The sequence below is a fragment of the Haplochromis burtoni genome, unplaced genomic scaffold (genome assembly GCF_018398535.1).
Source record: "Haplochromis burtoni strain Fernald_Lab_line unplaced genomic scaffold, NCSU_Asbu1 Contig_135, whole genome shotgun sequence".
Classification (NCBI taxonomy): domain Eukaryota; kingdom Metazoa; phylum Chordata; class Actinopteri; order Cichliformes; family Cichlidae; genus Haplochromis; species Haplochromis burtoni.
In genome coordinates, this window is record NW_024582496.1 from 929,355 (window position 1) to 949,033 (window position 19,679).

General features: G+C 38.1%; 1 protein-coding gene across 1 annotated transcript in view; it reads right to left on the reverse strand.

The window, feature by feature from the left end:
• Positions 1 to 12: 12 nt before the first annotated feature.
• luzp2 (leucine zipper protein 2) overlaps positions 13 to 19,679 on the reverse strand; it is a 143,040-nt gene continuing 123,373 nt past the window's right edge. The window contains exons 10-12 of the mRNA XM_005930814.3: positions 12,983 to 13,087; positions 9,828 to 9,902; positions 13 to 4,027 (exon numbers count right to left, since the gene is read on the reverse strand). Of these exons, the coding sequence (XP_005930876.2) occupies positions 3,920 to 4,027; positions 9,828 to 9,902; positions 12,983 to 13,087 (288 nt within the window). The 3' untranslated portion in view covers positions 13 to 3,919. The remainder of the gene's footprint in view (positions 4,028 to 9,827; positions 9,903 to 12,982; positions 13,088 to 19,679) is intronic.

Genomic DNA, 19,679 nt, shown 5'->3' on the forward strand with positions numbered 1-19,679 from the left:
CTGTTTGCCCGTCGCCGCCGTTGCTGTGTGCATGGTCGACCCCCGGACTTTACCGTGGACTCGTGAATGGTCTTGTTTTGTGTTGGCCTGTTTTTGGTTTGGTTCTGGACTCTCGTGCTCCTGTTTTTTTTGTGTTTCGGGGGTTTCTCATAGCTCCTAGTTTCCAAGTTTCCCAGCTCTTAGGTCCAGTGATCAATAATCTGTGATTATTTGCTGACATGGAAGAAGTGTATTGGCATTTGTGTAATGCACCCATACAGACTTTGGATGCACTATCCAAAAAATATAGAATAAAAAGTGTACTTGCCATGCTAGTATGTATCCTCCAATCAGTTGCCAAAATATTCCGCACCCAAAAAACAGTATAATAGTGTAGAAAATGGTAATGTTGAGAAAACAGGGTTCACATTACAGCAGCTACACCCATCTTTTATAAGCAACTTATAAGAGAACATGGGAACAAGAGGACCTGAAAAAAACCTGGTGAATATGGAACTATTTATTTACTCAGTGTTTGCCCAATAGTTAGGTCCTATTTTTTAAAGAAGAAACATTACACATTATTTACAATCCTTGTAGAACCACAGTATAGTGAGAACTTAGTTTGAACTGTCAGCAATAAGTCAGATTCATTCCTAGTGTGTGCTGATCTCCACCATGTTCCCCTTTGTCAGTGAGTCTGTTTATAATATTTATGGGCAGAATTTCTAGGTTCCCTGTCCTACAGCAATGGATCAATTAGCAGCCAGCTGTAAAATGGTTGGGATGAGAGTCAGCACCTCTGAGTCTGAGGCTCTGGGTCTCAGAAAACGAAGTGCCCACTCCAGATCGGGAATTAACTCGTACCCCAAGTGGAGGAGTTCAAGTATTCTGGAATATTGTTCACAAGTGAGTGAAGAGTCGAATAGAAGACTGACAGATGGATTAACACAGCATCAGCTGAGTGTGAATGTGAACCTGTCAGTCTTACAGGTCGATCTTTGTTCCTACTGTCACTTATAGTCACAAGCTCTGAGTAGTGACAGAAAGAATGACACTGCAGATAGAAGCAGCTGCAATAAGCTTCCTCTCAGTGGTGACTAGACTAAGCCTTAAAAACAGGGTGAGAACACTGGTATTTTGGGAAGGATACCTCCAAGATCAAAAGGATCCATTTGAGGTGGTCCAGGTGTCTCACCAGGATGCCTCACAAGCACCTCCTTGGAGAGGTGTTTCAGACCTACTGGGAAGAAGTCCATGAGTATTACCCTGGACACACTGGAGAAATGATGTCTCAGGGCTGCTTGACTGTGTGTTTATTTAAGCTGTTTTATATTGGGTCAAATGAATTACTGTAGGGGTCCCCATAGACCCAAATCAATAGTCCATGTAGTTTAAATATGCTGGCAGCTTATTTTGAAAATGGTGTATTTTTTTAAACAGCAAAATATGGAGTGACCACTGTTATTGCAGGTACAACAATAGGCCTGCTGCAGCGTCATTTGTTCCAATGATTGGGGACATGTAAACAAAAGCCAGCAGGCAAATGGTATCTGCACATTTTCAACAAACGGAGGAAAAACAAGTTCCACAGACAGGCTGGACCTGCAACCTGCATTATGGTCTCAGAGTTTCATTTGTTAACCCCAACACTGGTGCTTTTAAAAAGAATTTCTAGGTTGGCATCTATAGCCTAGAAAATCAAAGATTGTAAAGAGTTATATTTTAACAGTCTTGTCTTACAGTGATGTGTTTTTTTAATTGTATAAAGCTTTGTTAACTAGAAAGAATGTAGCGAACTCAAGGACAAAGCTTAATGCTAACACTGTGTGGGATTCCATTACCTTTATTTCATAATCTCTTACAACATCTCTACCCAGTAAAGTAAATTTGTATTAACTTTACAGCAGTCAATACTTTGTATTCACATTGAACAGTTCTCTTTGGCTGGATGTAAGAATAGGTTCCCTGTCTAGGTCAGCAACGAATGAAATCTGACTCTTTGTCCTTGAAAAATACATCATTATCAGCAGTGAATAGGAGGCAGTAAAAAGAATATGACAGAGACACTCCAATGCCACTTTGATCAAACCTCAGGCTTGTCTGTCTGATAGGAAAACTTTACCATAGTTCTTCTTTCCAATGTTCTGGAAACAGTTGGCTCCGAGGTGTAATGTCACCATTAGCAGGATGCACCCTTGGTCTCCTAATCCTGGCAGTGGTCCTTTTCTTTTCTTCTCTTCTCAGCAAGACACAGAGTCGACCTGGGAAAAGCTGTCAAACTTACAGAAAAGATGGATTGTGCGTCTTAAAATAGCATTCTCCACCTGTCGGCTAACATTTTCCAGCACGGTCACTGTTGTATTCGGTGATGATAGCCAAGTATCACATGAAGGGGATGCTGTGACCATAAAGCTGCTTAACACAGTTGTGAGCTTCCAAAGCCCTTAAAGGAGCCACAGATGTGCTTTTATAGTTAACAATATAGTATGAGCATTTGAGAGTGATGCTTAACATGTGGAAGCTTTTGAAATGCTGACAGCGATATACCATAGTCGATACTGTAAAATGACACTGCATACCATGACTGATGAGACAGTGAGATGTTGGCGGTGGCTTTTATAAAATATATATTGCACGTCTTAATTCTACTATTCCTCTTTGTTTACAAGCTTCTTTGTGTAACTCTGGCTGTTTTCATGAACCTCATGAGAACTTTCAGTTGTTTTCATTTTCTTGTTTCCCCTCCCCTATTTTCTGATTTATATTGAAAGTGAAATCACTAAGGCTTAACATAAGCACAGCTTTATTGAATTTAAATCCATTTTTACCCAGCCACATTTGTGCTTGAGACATAACTGTCCATGGGAAAGTTACTTTAAAAAAAACCCCTTTTTTGGCTATGAGTAATAAAGCTGTAGGATTTCTTTGAAGAAAACCTCAAGTGCGCTTTTTTGATATAAATATGTTCATATTTATTATTAGATGTTTATAATCCAAAAGGTACATACACTGTTTCGATAACCAATTAAATATATCAACCGATGTCTCCCACGACCTCGAGCAGTTCATATTCACAGGGCGTGAAACCAGAACTTTCTTTGCAATACGAAATGTTTTCTGCCGTTAATCACAAACATACTCACTAATTTCTTTCCCACAAATAACCATTTATTCTTCACACATTTACTGAAAATTACAGTTTATTGAAAGGACACAGAAAGGTCAGATAACACAGATACATGTAGCTAGGAGTTACTACTCAGTGCATGGCACATTCTCAGGGAGACGACCCATTGTGAGTCTTTGGCTCTTTGCCTCTGGAGTGTTAAAGGCAGAAAGAGTGCTGAAATATTAAATGTTGAACAGTTGGCCAGCCAACTTGAGCCTCTATATTTCAAAATGTGGAGGAGTAAATTAACCTTGCTACAATGAGTGACAAACAATATTCTAAGTTGGGTAGTAGTAGTAGTAGTAGTAGTAATAGTAGTGGTAGGAGTACTTTTTTATTTGTCAATTGATATACTTATCACAGGATACAGTGTCAGACCTCACCAGTGCAAAGGGATTTTCTAGAAAGATCACACATTTAGAAAGCAGTGTCCTCACTCGGAACAAAACTCAGATAAGTAAACAACAAATGAACGATCATGAAACAAGTTACCAGTGCCATTGCTACCTTTGAAAAAAATTTCTAAACGCATGCCATTTTTCTATGGAGGTTTTTTTAGATGACAGTTTGAAATTTGTTGACAATTCCAGTGTCTCAGCTCTTGCTAACGATGCTGATATGCGCATGTGTGCATGTGTGTCGAAAAAGTGAGTGTGTGTCTCTGTGTGTGTGTGTGCATGCGTTTTGTAGAAGTGTGCGAGTATGTGCTCTTAGAAAGATCCTTCAGGCAATGCAGTAGATCTGTGCTCCCGTTGATATGCCGTCCTCTCAGTTGTATTTATGGGGCTTTGTCTTTTTGCTGCTGCCTCCCTCTGCCTCGTCATTGTCGTGTGTGGGCTTTGTGTTGAATTTTCCACTCTGCACTTGGCTCTTTTCCTGTTAGGTTCAGAAGATAAAGAATAATAATGAGGCAAGACTGACACAATGGTGTTCAATAGTAGGCATATGGTGGTTTGTAATCTTAGCAGAAAATACCCCCTAAATCTATATGAAATACAAAGAAAATTTAAACAGTAAAACACGGCAAGTCTTTCATATGATGACTGCTGCTATGCTCCTATATTCAAAGTGCTTCTCTCTACTTGTCCTAGTCCTTATGCTGTCTAGCATCTGTCCTATTTATATGCTACCACAGTTGCATCAGTTGCCTTTGAAAGACTGATAGCTACTGGCCTGCATCAGCCCGTCCTCCCCAAACATAATAATTCACCATAGTGTAATTGCTGGTTGTCACATCCACAGCTACATAGTCACTAAAAAGTGCATTTGGGTAGCTTCTTTGTAAAGTTGCACCAGCAAATTCAAACACACACACACACACACACACACACACACACACACACACACACACACACAAAAAAGGCATATATTTATGCTTTTTTTGTGAACAAAAGAACTTCAAAGTGTATCCTGCAGTTTAAACCTGCATATAGGTACTGGGAACCTTTACTAAAAAATCCCAAATTTTTGTAGGTTTTTTGGTATCTTTTTATCCTGGATTGTTTGATTGATTGATTAACAGCTCCCACTGTTGATATGCAGATTAGGGCTGAATCGTCTCCGAGATTTGGATCACAAAGCCTGCTTACTTGTACTCGGGCTTTATCGTCTTTACTTGCAAAACAGAGAGGCTACTCACATGAAACACAGCTACACTGAAAAACTGAAGGTCAAAACTCTGCAGAGTACATTAAGAATTAATCAATTGTACAACTTACTGTGTAACAGTGACACAGTTATACAAATCACAACTCAACTGAACCCATGATATACGCTCGGGTTCTATGCTAATATCAGAATAAACTCTTTTGTTCCATCACCATATAATTTAATGCTTGTTTAAAGTGGGTTTGGCCAATTTTAGACACGAATATCAATATCAAAGTATTTGTTTCCATAGTGTTTTTAAATTTGGGATAAATAGGGTTTTTTTGGGGTTTTTTTTTTATGTGGACATGAAAAGCACCTCAGCTTGGTATCTTACGTTCCCCTGACTCACAGGAGTGATTAGCATGCTTCAGTTCACATAGTTTTTGACAACTCAGTGACTTTGTTCCTAGACTTGAGGAATCCTTTGACAACTTTTTTTAAGTGTTAAATCTAGCAACTTTTTTTGATAAACAACTGGGCATACTGCTTTGTTCTTGCTCTCCATCCACAGGCATTGTTCTGTTCTATTCTGTTTAGCGGCAGTAAACACTAAACAGAACTGTATTATATTTCCATGCTGTTATTTAGTCTAAATCTGTGTATTGTGTGGAAAAAAAAGAAGAAAAACATTCTCTTATCTCTAATTTTCTCATTGTGATATTATTTTTACTTATGTGTATTAATTTTGTCAGATGACTTCTAGCTGTAAAATCAAACACACGTCCTCAGCCAGTCATGTTCAGTCTCTTAGGATAGAAAATGCCATATCTGAGAATGGCTAATAAAAGGAGAAGATTAGGATGGGGAAAACATAGAGAGTGGGCAGGAGGTAAAGTGTTATGGACTAAGCTTAAGGTGTTTGGGTCAAATAGAAGATTGAGAGTAGGAAATGAAAAAATGCTGGAGGTGTGCTTGACATCTGTCAAGAATGGTGGAGAAATGTGTTGCTCTGCTGGTGATAAATTGCAAGATTGATTACCAGCAAAGAGATGGGATAATGGGATCTTGAACAAGAAAAGCTACCACTCCATTTTGCAATGTCATGTCATACCCTGTCAGCACCACTTGATTGCAACCAATTTCCCGCTACAACAAGACAATGACCCAATGCCCAACTCTGAACTATGCAAAAACCATTTCAAGAAGAGCCTGTAAGCTGGCATTTTGTCTATAGTACAGTGGCTAGCATGGATCTCTGAGCTTTTGTGGAAACAGGTTGTCTGCATGCAAGAATTGGCCATCAAACCAATCATTTTGGAGGTGCTTTGACAGACTTACAGCATGCATAAAAATGGTTCTTCGTAATTATCATATTGTATTCATAGACAGATAGATAAATATTTTAGTTTTTTTTTCAAACTTTGATTCAAAGCACTTTTGAAAGAATCATATATCTGATCCAGTGGATGAGAATCAATCATGCTTCCTTTCATCTGTTCATCTGCAGGCATGATTCCTCACTTAATGCACTCTTGTGATTTCTTTCCACCCACTTTGATGTCAAGATTGTGATTTTTTACTGTGTGTATCTTATTTTTCACCACCAAGAACTCTCTTAAGAACATCCAGTAGTTTTAGTTGACGGTCAATTTTTGGAAAAACTTTCAAGAGCTTTGTCAGTAGCAGAACTATGAATGTCACCCTACAAGCAGACATTCATAGTTTTGCTTTAAAGCCAATGTAGCCAACAATATGGCTGACGGACAGAAAAAAAATCTGAAATAATGTTTCCACCTTTTTGAATTTATTCTGATTCATCCTGACTCTGTACTTAATAATAAACAACCATACGACAATATATTTACATTGCATGGAGATTGTGAGATTTTTATTTATTTATTTATTTTTGCCTACAGATACATCCAACAGAAAAATCAGTAGCTATATACTTTACTTTAAAACACACCACTAAACACATACCACTGATTGAATAACATCATTATTAGCAAACTAGGTGGAAGCAGAAGGAATTCTTTGGAAGCCTAAAACATATTTTTGCTAATGTTTTCCTCACTTTGAATCATAAACAGTAGCTGTTTATTTGAATGACTGCATAGATGCCTTACTTGATTTTTATCATTTCCTTATCACCCTTTGTGATTTTTATATTCCAGCTGGCGTGCTTCCACTTGCACATTTTTAATGAATTCAGGAATGTCAGACACAAACATTACTCATGCTGTGGTACTTCTGAAATATGCTCTGTTGCTTAAGAATGTCAACATGTGCTAAAATGGTATGAAGTTATATGTTTGACCTATAGGAACACAGAAAAGAAAAAGAAAATGAACCAACTTTTTTTTTTCAATGAAGTTATTGATGTGTTTAAACATAATCTGAAATTTAGATACATTGCATTAAGTTTAAAGGGCACACTTTTGCAATTTTTCTTAATATTGCTCTGTCACTCTGTGCATGACGAGGCCACATCAGTCTGCCAGAGGAGGCTAAGTCAACAATAATAATAATGGATTGCATTTATACACAATTTATTCACTCTCACACACTGGTGGAGGCAGCTACAGTTGTAGCCACAGCTGCCCTGGGGCAGACAGTTGTAGCCACAGCTGCCATATCGTACCATCGGCCCCTCTGGCCATCACCAGTAGGCGGAGTGTCTTGCCAGAGACAGAGACTGTTCAAGCCGGGGCTTGAACCAGCAACCTTCCGGTTACAAGACGAACTGCCAACACTTTGAGCCACTATCGCCCTATAGATAAGGGTTGTGCAATATAGCTCACCTAAAGTGTGTCCTTGTTTTTCTTTTTCATAACTACTGCGGCGTTGTACCAAACACAACAGGTACAAGACTGTAAATACTTTTTCTTTCAAAAACATCTGAACATAAGGAGAAATGACACTTGGGTTCTCAGTTGCCACAAATCGAACATGAAAACGCGTAATGAAGGTGGAGAAGTGACAGAAATACAGAGCACCTAAATGCAGATTGATCCACTGAGACTGGAATGCAAATTACTACTAATCAAACTGTTTACTACACCATGTATGGCAAGTGCTGTGCAAGAGGGATAAAAACTGACAGAAGGAAAAAAGTCTATTGTACATTTGGTACTGCAACACAATATGAAAATTTCGCAATTAGTGATCTAAGAAGGATCATAACTATATAACCATTACGTCTTACAATGTCATTAGACCGACCTGATGGTGATGGCTGAAAACCTTGCTACTGTTTTCCTGCATTTCTTCTTTTTCAAAGAAAACAATACTAGGATTAAAAATGTACTTTGTGCCCTAACAAGGATTTCTTTTTGCAGTTAAATTTTTTTGCCTTGGGGAATTCTTCTGACTCCCCTAACAAGTAACATCCTAGATTAAGTTCACTACATTAAATCGAAATCGAAATAGCATTACATCTCATAATGCTATAAATCAGGGACATAGTCCAAAGCGTTGCTACACAAGAAAACAATTGTTAAACTTTCACAGAATATCTCTCTGGCACAAAATAAACCTGAGAAGTCAAATAAGCCCATTTGTCTCCTTTACAATATTCTTGTATTTGTTTGCAAATACTCTGCGTGTCTAAAAATGGATTGCTGCCACTTGGAATGCAAGACAGTTGCTCAGTTACACAGTATTGCACTGCATTGAAATGAGATGCATTGTTTTGCTGTACCATCTGCCACCACCAAACAGGTGTGACTCAATTCAATAATAGGATGAGGGAGGCAGTTAAGCATGGACTTTGACAGGACATTGAATATCACATACTGTAGGTGACATTGGCACACTGAATAATAGATTTTTATGGATTGGTTGCTTTTTTTCTCCATTTTTTTAGGAATGTGATGTAGATGTTGTGTGTCTCGCTTGTGTCTTGATGAATCATCAACTGTGTTTCATTTGATGTCTTTGGGATGTACTTCATTATATACAGAGCTAAATCAGTTTGTTTAGTTAGTAGTTGTCAGGAAGGATGTCGTCACAATGTGTCAGCTACATCTGTGTTGCCTTTCTTTCCATATTGTCGTTTGAAAATGGCTTGTCATGCCATCTGTTTGATTACACTGCAGGATAATCCAAAAATTATTGTCAAAAAGCTATGACAGGGTAAAAGCTGCTACACTATCTTGTCATAAACTATGTAATTATATAATATATGTATTTCACTTGCTAGTAAAATGGTAAATGGCCTGTATTTATATAGCGCTTTACTAGTCCCTAAGGACCCCAAAGCGCTTTACAAATCCAGTCATCCACCCATTCATTGGTGATGGCAAGCCACATTGTAGCCACAGCCACCCTGGGGCGCACTGACAGAGGCATTGTGAAATGAAAGTGCATTGTATACAGTCAGATTCATTAATATTTGGACATAATTGAACAATATCCTGTGAAAATGGTAGACTCTAGATAACAAAAGATGACTGTAGTTAATACAGTACTTTTGTTAAAGCTGAATTTTTGCACTTCAAACACATCTTGGCTTTTAGGGTGAGGGTGATAGGGCTCTCTACACCAGCGGTCCCCAACCCCCAGGCCTCGGACCGGTACCGGTCTGTGACTCGTTTGGTACCGGGCCGCGAGAGTTGAGGCTGAGGTGTGAAAGCGTTATTTTGTTATCGTTTTTATCGTTAACTTGGTTTTCCTGGGTCTTTTCACGTGTGTTATGAATAAATCTTCTTTTTTTGGTACCAGTACTAGTTTTATTTTGTTGTATTTATCCGCGACACCTTAAAGGCCGGTCCGTGAAAATATTGTCGGGCATAAACCGGTCTGTGGCGCAAAAAGGTTGGGGACCGCTGCTCTACACCACTGTGATGGTGCACAAGGGCAACATATTAAGAATTTTGTTATTTTGCAAAAGACTTGACTGGTCTTTGACCAAATTTTAAACACGTATACCTTCGATATAAAGAAAATGGCATTAGGACTGAAATTGAATGAATTAACTTTTAAATGGATAAACCAATAAAATAAACTAACATAAAACTTCACTGTACTAATGAAAAATATGTCAGCATATAAATTCATATTTTCATATAAATCCCGTGACACACACCTGCTGTTGCTCTGGTAGCTTTCTGCTTTCTGGAGCTGATTCCTCCGTCTGATTCTGGAAGCAGTCACTCCCAGTCTAGGAGAACAATATGAGGACAATATGAGATGATGATGAGATGAGGAATACTTTATTTACCCAGTCAGCCTAACTTTATTTTTTCATTACAGTAACTAAAATGATGATGAAAAAAATATACCTCTTTGCCAGACAGATATATTGTATTACATAGGGTGATAAGCTGATGTAGCAGTGTACAGTGTCCCAGCTTTATGTATTCAGTGAAAACAGATAAATAAACTCACATCAGTCAAATTCATAAACCTCTTATTTTTACAAATAAGCTTCAAGGAATCACTGACTTCAACAACCACAGAGTAAGCAGAGTAAGCTGCTTATCTTATTCTCATTATGAAAGAAACGTAGCCTTATATGTGCACTTTAAATGTTTAAAAGTATTTATTTATTAGTCAATTAACATTTTATTATTCAAAATATAAAGAGCTTGGTTGTTAAAAAAGAGAAAGCAGTTATTTGAAGCTGCTGATTGTTGAAAATGAATGATTGTTGTAATCTATAATAAGTACTAAAATAGTAATTATTTACACCAACTGTGATGTTTTTGTTAGTGCTGCCAGCATTAATTTTGTTAAAATGACGTTAACGCCATAACTGCATTAATGCGCTCCCCGTGCATGGGGGTGCATGGTGTCAACGTGTTAGCGTGATTAGCTCGTAAACACGATGACGCCCTGCAGCCCCACTCATGCACGATCCACGCTAACTCGCTAACGGAGATTTGCCGCATCAATGCAGTTATGGAGTTAACGTCATTTTAACCAGATTAGCGCTGACAGCAGTACTTTTTGTATTAGCTGAATGTCAATCCTGTCTATAAAACATAGGTAATTTGTTAAAGTATAGCAAGGCCATCACATTTCATTTTCAAACCAGGGACACACTGCAAGCTACACATGCTCATACAAATTGTCTTTCTTCATTTCCTCCCCGCCCACAGAGAGAAAAGGACAAGGGGGAAAAGCAGCAATGATCATGGGCAAACACGAGTCTCTGTTTCAAATATGTCTCCTCTTATCTGTATCAGCATGTTTCTCCCTTTTCACGCCCCTGCCAAAATTATATAATCAATTATGAGACGCCAGTGAACATTGTTTTTGGCACAATTTCATTAAGGAACAATCTCTTTGACACAGTTTCTACACAGGGCAATTTCCTTCCAGGGCAGCACTCCTCACTATTCCCCTGTCTCCTGTAGTCTATCAACTTATGCCTGTAATAGTTCTTGATAGCCACTTGTCAAAAATCCTTACAGGCTCTGTTTACTTCCTCTGCTTCTTCGGAGCCTCTTGATTTTGACATTGTTGGAAGCAGTCTTTTGGAGCCTCCCTCATAGCTGACTGCTCACAGTTGCCTGGACCTTGGAGAAGCAAGTCTCTTGTCTGAGGTACCAAAGTCCTTCATGAAAAAAATCTGAACAGGAGAGGTCAGTGACTGCTCCACGCTCTCCTTCCTCAATAACTGCTGTCAAAGTGTCAATGAGGCTCTGAGTGAAGAGCTCTTTGAAGTGTGAATGTGCAAATTTTGTGATCACTGCAACTACAGTACTTTCCCATGTAATAACAGGTCAAATGAACGCACTACCTTGTTAGTGAGTTTCAAGGATGTAACAAAAAACATTTTCTTTCTCAATTAATCTTTAAGGTATTTTTGTATTCATTATTTTGCTTAAATTTACTTAAACCGATGTACAGACATGTCTTACAGCCCAAATCATGATTTCAGAATTGCATTTTGATTGACCCATAGTTCAGTATGAATATCCAGTTTAAAATGACAAACAAAAAGAAAAGCACCGAATCAATACTGCCAGTTTATTCAACTCATTAAAATGGACTTCTTATGCTCATTTACAAATGCACATTTATATGGGACTCTATTTAAGAAGATTTGCACGATTCACAGATAAAAATAATCCTTATTGATTTTTTACTGGGCCTTGCCGCACTAGCTCAGTTCATCCACTGCCTGAAACAAGTTGTTTTAGCTCCCTTGCACTCATTGAACCAAACTTTCTCAAAACAAACTCCCTGTTATAAATTGAAGGTTTGAACTGAAGGTGGATCAGACGTCTGTGCTCATAGCTAAACCTCCGTGACTGAGGGATAAAGGCAATAAGTGGGCTGATAACAGCATGTACCCATCTGGGCTGGTTAGTACAGGGCAAAACAGCATTGATCATGAAGGATCCCCACAAAGGTACAAGGGCCATCTAACTTACAATTACCTGATTCTCCACAACATGAAAGCTCTTCTAAACCATCACAGGAACCAAACCGAGAAGTCATTTGAGTCAACAAATGAGCATAGCTTAGAAAGCCTATGACTCAATACGCCACACATCGATATTGCTTGGCACAATGCAACACTAGTAGTACACTACTGATGTTCAACAGGAACTCAGCGGGGCTGTGGAAGACCACTGGCAATCACAGAAGTCATAATCAAGAGTGGAATATACCAAAGTGATGCACTGTTAACACTACTGTTCTGCATTGGCTTCAATCCCCTAACCCAGCATATTGCTAAAAGTAGAAGTGGAGTGATCATCAGTCATCAGCTACATCCTGTACAGGGATGACATCAGCAGTGAGTCATCCCTGTGACATGGATCGACTCACTGATCCATGTCACTAAGATCTACGAGGATATTGGGATCTCATTTGGACTGGATAAAAAAAGTAATCTAGACTGAAGGGATGGAGCTATAAAGAGTCAAGTGAGTTAAGCATGTAGGACCCATAACAAAGAAAAACATAATAGGTCACCTTCAATCTCCAAAGCAATGTAAAACTGTGTTATTAGTCTTCATGCAGCACATGGTGTTCCTTTAGTAATGTCTAATTTCATTAAACCAAATTACTGCTGAGCTACACCAAAACTCCTAACTAAAGATGCATCATTTAGTTGAAACTTGTTGCAGACCTTCTATAAAATTTTGTAATTCATGAATCCACTAAGGACAATTGGAGCAAAAGCGAGTTCTTTGACTTTTGATGAGGGACTTGATTATGAATTTAGTGAACAATTGAAAGTCAGATTAGAGAGGCCACTGTATTTTAATTACTCTAAAGGCTCACCTTTTCCATCTGGCACTCTTTGGCTCCACCATTCTCTCTCCTCATGACACTGACGTTCATGGGTGATTTACTGGCAGTGACAATTCTCTGAACTTTGGAGATATCCTGCAGAGCAAAACAGAAATATAAACTTGGGGTTAAAAACACATGAGCAAATAGGTTCTTGAAATTCTTCAAAACCTAGTAGTTCTAATACATATATGTTTATTTCATATTTAAACATATATTTTATTTGTGTAGTTATGTTCAATTTAATTTATTACAAGACAAAACAAACAAAAGTTTCTCAGTTTTCCAAAACGTAGGTCATATTTAATATTGCATAGTTGTTCATTTTGTAAGTTAGGGTTCTATTTAGATTAAAATAGATAATAAATCTGAGGCACTGTGTAATTTAAGCTTTTAAGTGTTCATATGTACAGTAACTGGATACCATCATACTTGCATAGTATTGTTAGGATCAGAATATGTTATGACACTAAATAAATAAATAAATAAATACACAGCTTTTACCAATCTTTCTGAAGTCTCAGATGTTGGACCTTCAAACAAGAATACCACTGATGTCTGTATAGGAATACACAGACCACCTCAGAGTGAGAAGTAGTTGCAGTTCAGAAGGTAGATTTGGGATTTAATACTATGAGACCTGCACATGATCAACAATGATGTTTCAGTGAAGTGACCCACTGCAAACAGAGCCAAAGCAATTCTGAGATAGAGGAAGGAAAACAAGACGGACAGTCAGAGATGAAAAGGTTTTCTCTGGAGGTAGTAGAGCAATTCATATCGCTACCACCTGAAACGATGTCCGCATAGAAAACATGACTTTTGCAAGGTTGATGCACTTTAAAATCAGTAGTGCTTGAGTCCAAAAGGCAAAAACACACAAAAACAAGCAAAAAAGTAAAATAAAAGTAAATAGAAATTGATACGGGTTTCTGGAGAGTTACATGACAGTCATCATTTTGCTATTGAACAGAGGAATTCATTCAAATACTGACAAATAATGGTATGGTCTTATGGGAAATGACTTCTCAGGAAAAAGCAAAAACCTAGACTATAAAAATATTAATGTTCCTCATTATCTCACTAAACTCCTGATGTCATTTCAAATGTGATTTATAGCCTGTTTTTGGATAATATGACTGATCTGGTGAACATTTAAAAATTTTACATACTTGCTTTAAGTAAGAGGCACTTAGAAAAAAATTATAAGAAGTGGTTGTGGTTAAAGGAGTAAATAAACAGATAGCTAATTTGTTAAAACACAATCTTGCATCACACTGTCAATGTGTTTAGAAGCCAAAAAATAAGCTTACAAGTGTAGATTCTTAGCTGTAATTTGAGAGTACAGCACAAATGGCTGTACTCCCTATACATCCCTGTACATCCCCACTTTTCATGGGACAAAATATAACACTCAAAAGCTTCATGGACAGTTGCAGAGGATTCCATTATTTCTTCAATAATTATGGAGATAAAAGTTCTGGAATTGAAGGTAATGTGGCATTGGGGATCCTTATATGAGGATATGACCATGGATGAATTGCATGGATTCCAGTGACCATAGATCACAGAAGCAGCTGCATTGATTTTATTTGGTGGAGAAAAAAACAAACAGCAACTGAAGACGGCTGCACTAAAGGCAGGGCAAAGCATCACAAATGAGGAAATCCATTCTTTGGTCATGTTCAGGAGATCCAGACTTCAGGCAGTGTTTAACAATGATTCCAGTTTATCACTTCATAATAATTTCTTTCACCCCTTGAATAAAAGCTTAGGATCTACACTCGTGTAGATACAGACACCATCTTTTCACTCATCATGCCATTTTGTCTGGTAAGGACCAAGGGTTGAAATATTAATTAGGCTTGTTATACCAGATCTTTCTCCCAAAGTCTGACTGTCTTCTGCAGCTAGTCTTCTGCACAAGACAAGTACACTTTAACTGGGTCAAACGTGGTCTCTTGAGAGCGTAAAGCAAGACAGTTGCAAGATGAACATAAGCAATCTTAACCTGTCAATGTCAAACGCCATTCTTATTGTGTCAGCTGAAGCAACATCTTTTTAGGCAGGTTCAGGAGAACTGACATTACTTGTGGAAGTGACCACATTTGGGTGAACATTTCATACACAATTCCCCAACTTTTGACAGCATCTGTCAGAACCAGCCACACTTTCCATTCTTACCATCTGTTTGTCTCTCCATAAGGCCCCTGACTTTTCAGCAGAGCCTTAGTGCTTAAAAGCAGCAGTTTTCCAAGTAACACTTCATAATAACCACCATTTATAATATTACAATACTACATATCATATTATTTGATAAGTTGTTAAACTTTCATAGCATGTTAATTTGATGCTAGCAAACAGTTCTACAACAAATAGATACTAATTAACAAATTATTTCTTATTACCAATTTGAATTGATTAATTTTGTAGCGTATTCTGTTATAACGCCACGGACATACATGAGTTATATCATTCTGAAGGCATCTGGATATACATAGAAATATATTTATTCAATTATTAATAAAGCTTGTTGTGATAAAGGTTTCAGTGGTGCTCACTGTGAGCCTGCCTAACCAAACATGGAGTGAAATTAAGCAAAAGGTGAAAAGAAAGCTGAACAGTGACTGTTAAAGAACACAAACAAATATGCTGAGTTGTGATTATTTGCAACTATTATTGAGATTAACTTACCTAAGTGGGTTTTTGGCAACATTGTTTGGGTCTTTTTTTTCCTTTTGTAGAACACAAATTTGATTCTATCGCAGTTTTTGGATTGTCAGCTCGCTACTGTCTAGTCTTTGCCTGGGAGAGATGGATATCCTGTATAATTTTTATAGACAAGGAAACAATCATAAAAGTAAATAGTAAGCGCTTAGAGCAGGGCAATGAAATGCCTGATTTTCCTCCAGCCCAGTACTCTGAGCATCTAAGACATCATCTCCCATTACTTTGATGAAAATTGCATACTATCAGACCACAAGACTTGGCTCTCTCCCCAAGACTGTTAAATATGAAGCAACATCCACTTCAATCCTGCTGATCTTTGCATCCTCACACTAATGAATCTTTCACCAGCACGAAGAGCTGTGTGTGTGTGTGTGTGTGTGTGTGTGTGTGTGTGTGTGTGTGTGTGTGTGTGTGTGTGTCAGGCAGGGTCTGAGAGAGTCTTATCTGTGGTGTCTAACAGAGCTTAAGGCCCATTACGGTAACTCAAACTACGAGCGTGACACTCAAAGTGGTGTCACAGAGTGCTTGAACAAACATCCCTGCACTTAAGCAACACAAAGCAGATTTTAGTATAAATGTGCTGATGAAATTCAAGCGTTTGAATATATGTGATCTCTTTATTTGTGATATGTGATTATATGTGATCTCTTTGGTGCTATTTTTTGTAATTTTTCACATAATGCAAAGTTATACCGTCCTTGGTCATCCATAGCATTCAGCATACTCTATAGTGTATTTTTCAGAACTATTCACATTTCTTTAATTAACGGAATAAACATACACCATTTAAGGTATTTAGGACAGATCTATTTTGTAGACATTCCTAAATTAATCAACAGTACACCATTATGCTGTCAGTGTACTCTGCTGTAAGGAACTGTTTTTAAACTTAGCATACTAATGAGTTGGCCCTGACACAATTAAGTTGCTTTTCATTAGACTTGTTTTCTTTCTGAGTGGGTCAGAATCACACAATCGCCAGGCGTCCCTAGAATGACCCGTCCCATAACAGAAACCTGTTTAAATACTCAAGCGCATTAGCACTTGGATTCCTCTAGGATATGCCTATAGCAACTAATGCCTATACCTTGATAGTGTAGCAGGTCTTTTTAATGTTTTTATTTTTTAATATATTCTTCTTATTTAGAGCAGAGCTGGATTGATATTGCAAAGAACCTCATTGGTAATGAGCACCAGCATGTAAATGTGACCATCCCCAGGAAGTTTTACAAAGTTTTGTTCGAGTCGGACACTGGCGCCACCGGGCCCTCTGACCACCACCAGTAGGCAACGGGTGAAGTGTCTTGCCCAAGGACACAACGACCAAGACTGTCCAAGCCAGGGCTCAAAACGGCAACCTTTCGATTACAAGGTGAACGCCCAACTCTTGAGCCACAATCGCCCAAGCATTCAAATTTGGTTGGTTGTTTAATAACAGATTGTCTCTTGGAGTGACACATGTTTCTGCTTTACATGGATTAAAAGATTAAGAGTAAATTGAGGAAATGAAAAACTTGAAACAGCTGCAAAACAGCAGGGATCCCTTCTAGAATAAGTTATTTTATGTATTGCACTTCTAAGCTACAATAAGACAATCTTATACATGCCTCAAAATTACAAAAGAACCTAGGGTAAAATAAATAACAATTACACTAACCAAGTGATTTCATGCTGTTAGATACAACAATGAGGAATGCTAAATTATTCTTAGAGCTAAGTTCTCGACATTTGTCTCCTCAGCTGTGGAACATTTGTCTCTTTTATGCCCTGTAAGTGCTACTGTATGTGTTTTTTTTCTTATTGCGTAATATGAGTTAAATTTGGCATTGAATTAAATGGGATCTGACCCACCTCTACATATACAGGCGGAGTGGACAGATGGAGCACCCCAGTAATTTTCACTGTGAGGGCACGCTGAGATTTATCAGACAGCCCGTCAAGTGTACAACAGCAACAGGAGATAATGAAGCCAGCAACTGCTCACAAGTGAAGTGCTGCTATTTCTATGCTAATGAAGGGGGAAGTAAAAACTTCATTAGCATAAAAAAAATCAACCCACACCTTTCTTGAAATTCCTGTACTTGTCTTTTTTTTTGTATGATGCTGATTTTGCTCCTGTACTTGAATGTACTGGGCTGTATGTTTGAAAGGCAGATATGGGCGAATGCATAGTCAGATGAGATCCTTTTATTTTGACCAAGGAGGGTGTAAACAGGAAGTGTCAATTATAGAATCTTGTTTTATATGATGCCACAGCAAAGGTACTGCAATGGCACTGGCGTGGATGGTATTACTGAAGCATGATTAAAAAAAAATCCTCTAAGTGGCATGTCAAATCTCTTAGGCACCCACGATAGAGACACAGAGTAAATTGTGACTGCTTTGAGGAGAGAAAAGCCTCTTAAAGCCAGAATTGCTCACCAGTATCATGGCAGATAAGACACAGCAGCGCTGTGGCCGACTTGATGATTTCAAAGTGACTGCAGCGACTGCTTTTCAGAAATCAGAACTAGCACAATCTCTGATTGAAGTTAACATGGCTGCTTGATAGGGGGTAAAACAGCCATGGGTAATAAAAAAGTATATTTTCAAGAAATAAAACCGATCTGTATATTCAGCTGTATGCGAGTTATATATCTTTTGGGGGTTTTTTCTTGTGCACAGAGCCACAAAAATACTTGTAGGAATGTTTAAAGAACAAAATATAACTGCAATTTGACACTTGTCATTAGTCTTTAAATGTGGTTCAGTACGAAAACAAGACACAATATCCTCACAAAAAGCATAATCCTACTTGTAGAATGAATCCTCTTGGAAGTCACCTTGTTTTACTCCTAAAAAGGATTAAATCCTGAGCCCTTAGTTGAGTCTGCTGTGACCCTGACTTTAAGAGGCTCCAAACAAAGACTGTGTCACATTGAGTTAATAATTTTCATATAGAACAAGTCCAACATCCAAAAAACCCTAAAATAGTAGTGTTCAAAATCTATAGAACAGAATACAAAGACTGACATAACTATTTAGACTGCCGCTTGATTTAGACATGTTATTATTCTGAACAACCTCTGGAAGTGTGTTTGCCCAACTGTTATATTTGGTAGTAATTATTTCCTGTGCTATTTCTCTCTAGAGAGTGATACTCGGGCCATCAGATTGACAAATAGCCACTTGAAAAGAAGGTAATAATCGCCTAACTCTTAAATTCATATTGCAGACAGTGCATTATGCATGCTCTGATGTGCGGTGAGGTGAATATTTTGGCACAGAGTTATATTCCATGATGTCACTAAGTTTCTGTGTGAAATGAATTTCAATTTGAAAGTGTTTACACAAAGGGAAGAGGCAAAAAACTGCAGCCGGCTTTATCTTATCTGGAAAGTCAGAGGGAAAATTATACTGCACCATTACAGAAGCATATCCCAAATCCAACTTTCTTTCCACTTTACTTTTGGCTCTGCAAAGCAAACTTATCTCATTTTTATCCTACTTTTCTGAAGAAATGGTAATATTTGTGTTCGGACTGACAATCAAACTGATTGCATACTGTAAGACAAAGTCTAAGCCATTTTCATTACATACAGATACACTACATGGACTGTACTGTAAATCAACATATCACAGTGGGGAAAATACTGATTTGATCCCCTGTTTTTCTATAAGATGGCAGTCTGGTGACTGGCTAGGCCACTCCATAACCTAAATGTGCGTCTTTTTTTGCTCCTCCAAACACAGTGGGATACAAAAGAGCTTGACTGTGGTTTCATTTGACCACAGCACTTTCTCCCAAGCCTTCTCTGAATCATTTAGATGTTCACTGGCAAACTTCAGACTTGCCTTCTTGAACAGGGGACCTTGCTGGCACTGCAAGATTTCAATCCATCATGGCGTAGTGAGGGACTATCTGCCTTCAGATCGTTAACAAGCTCCTCGCATGTAGTTTTGAGCTGACCCACTACCT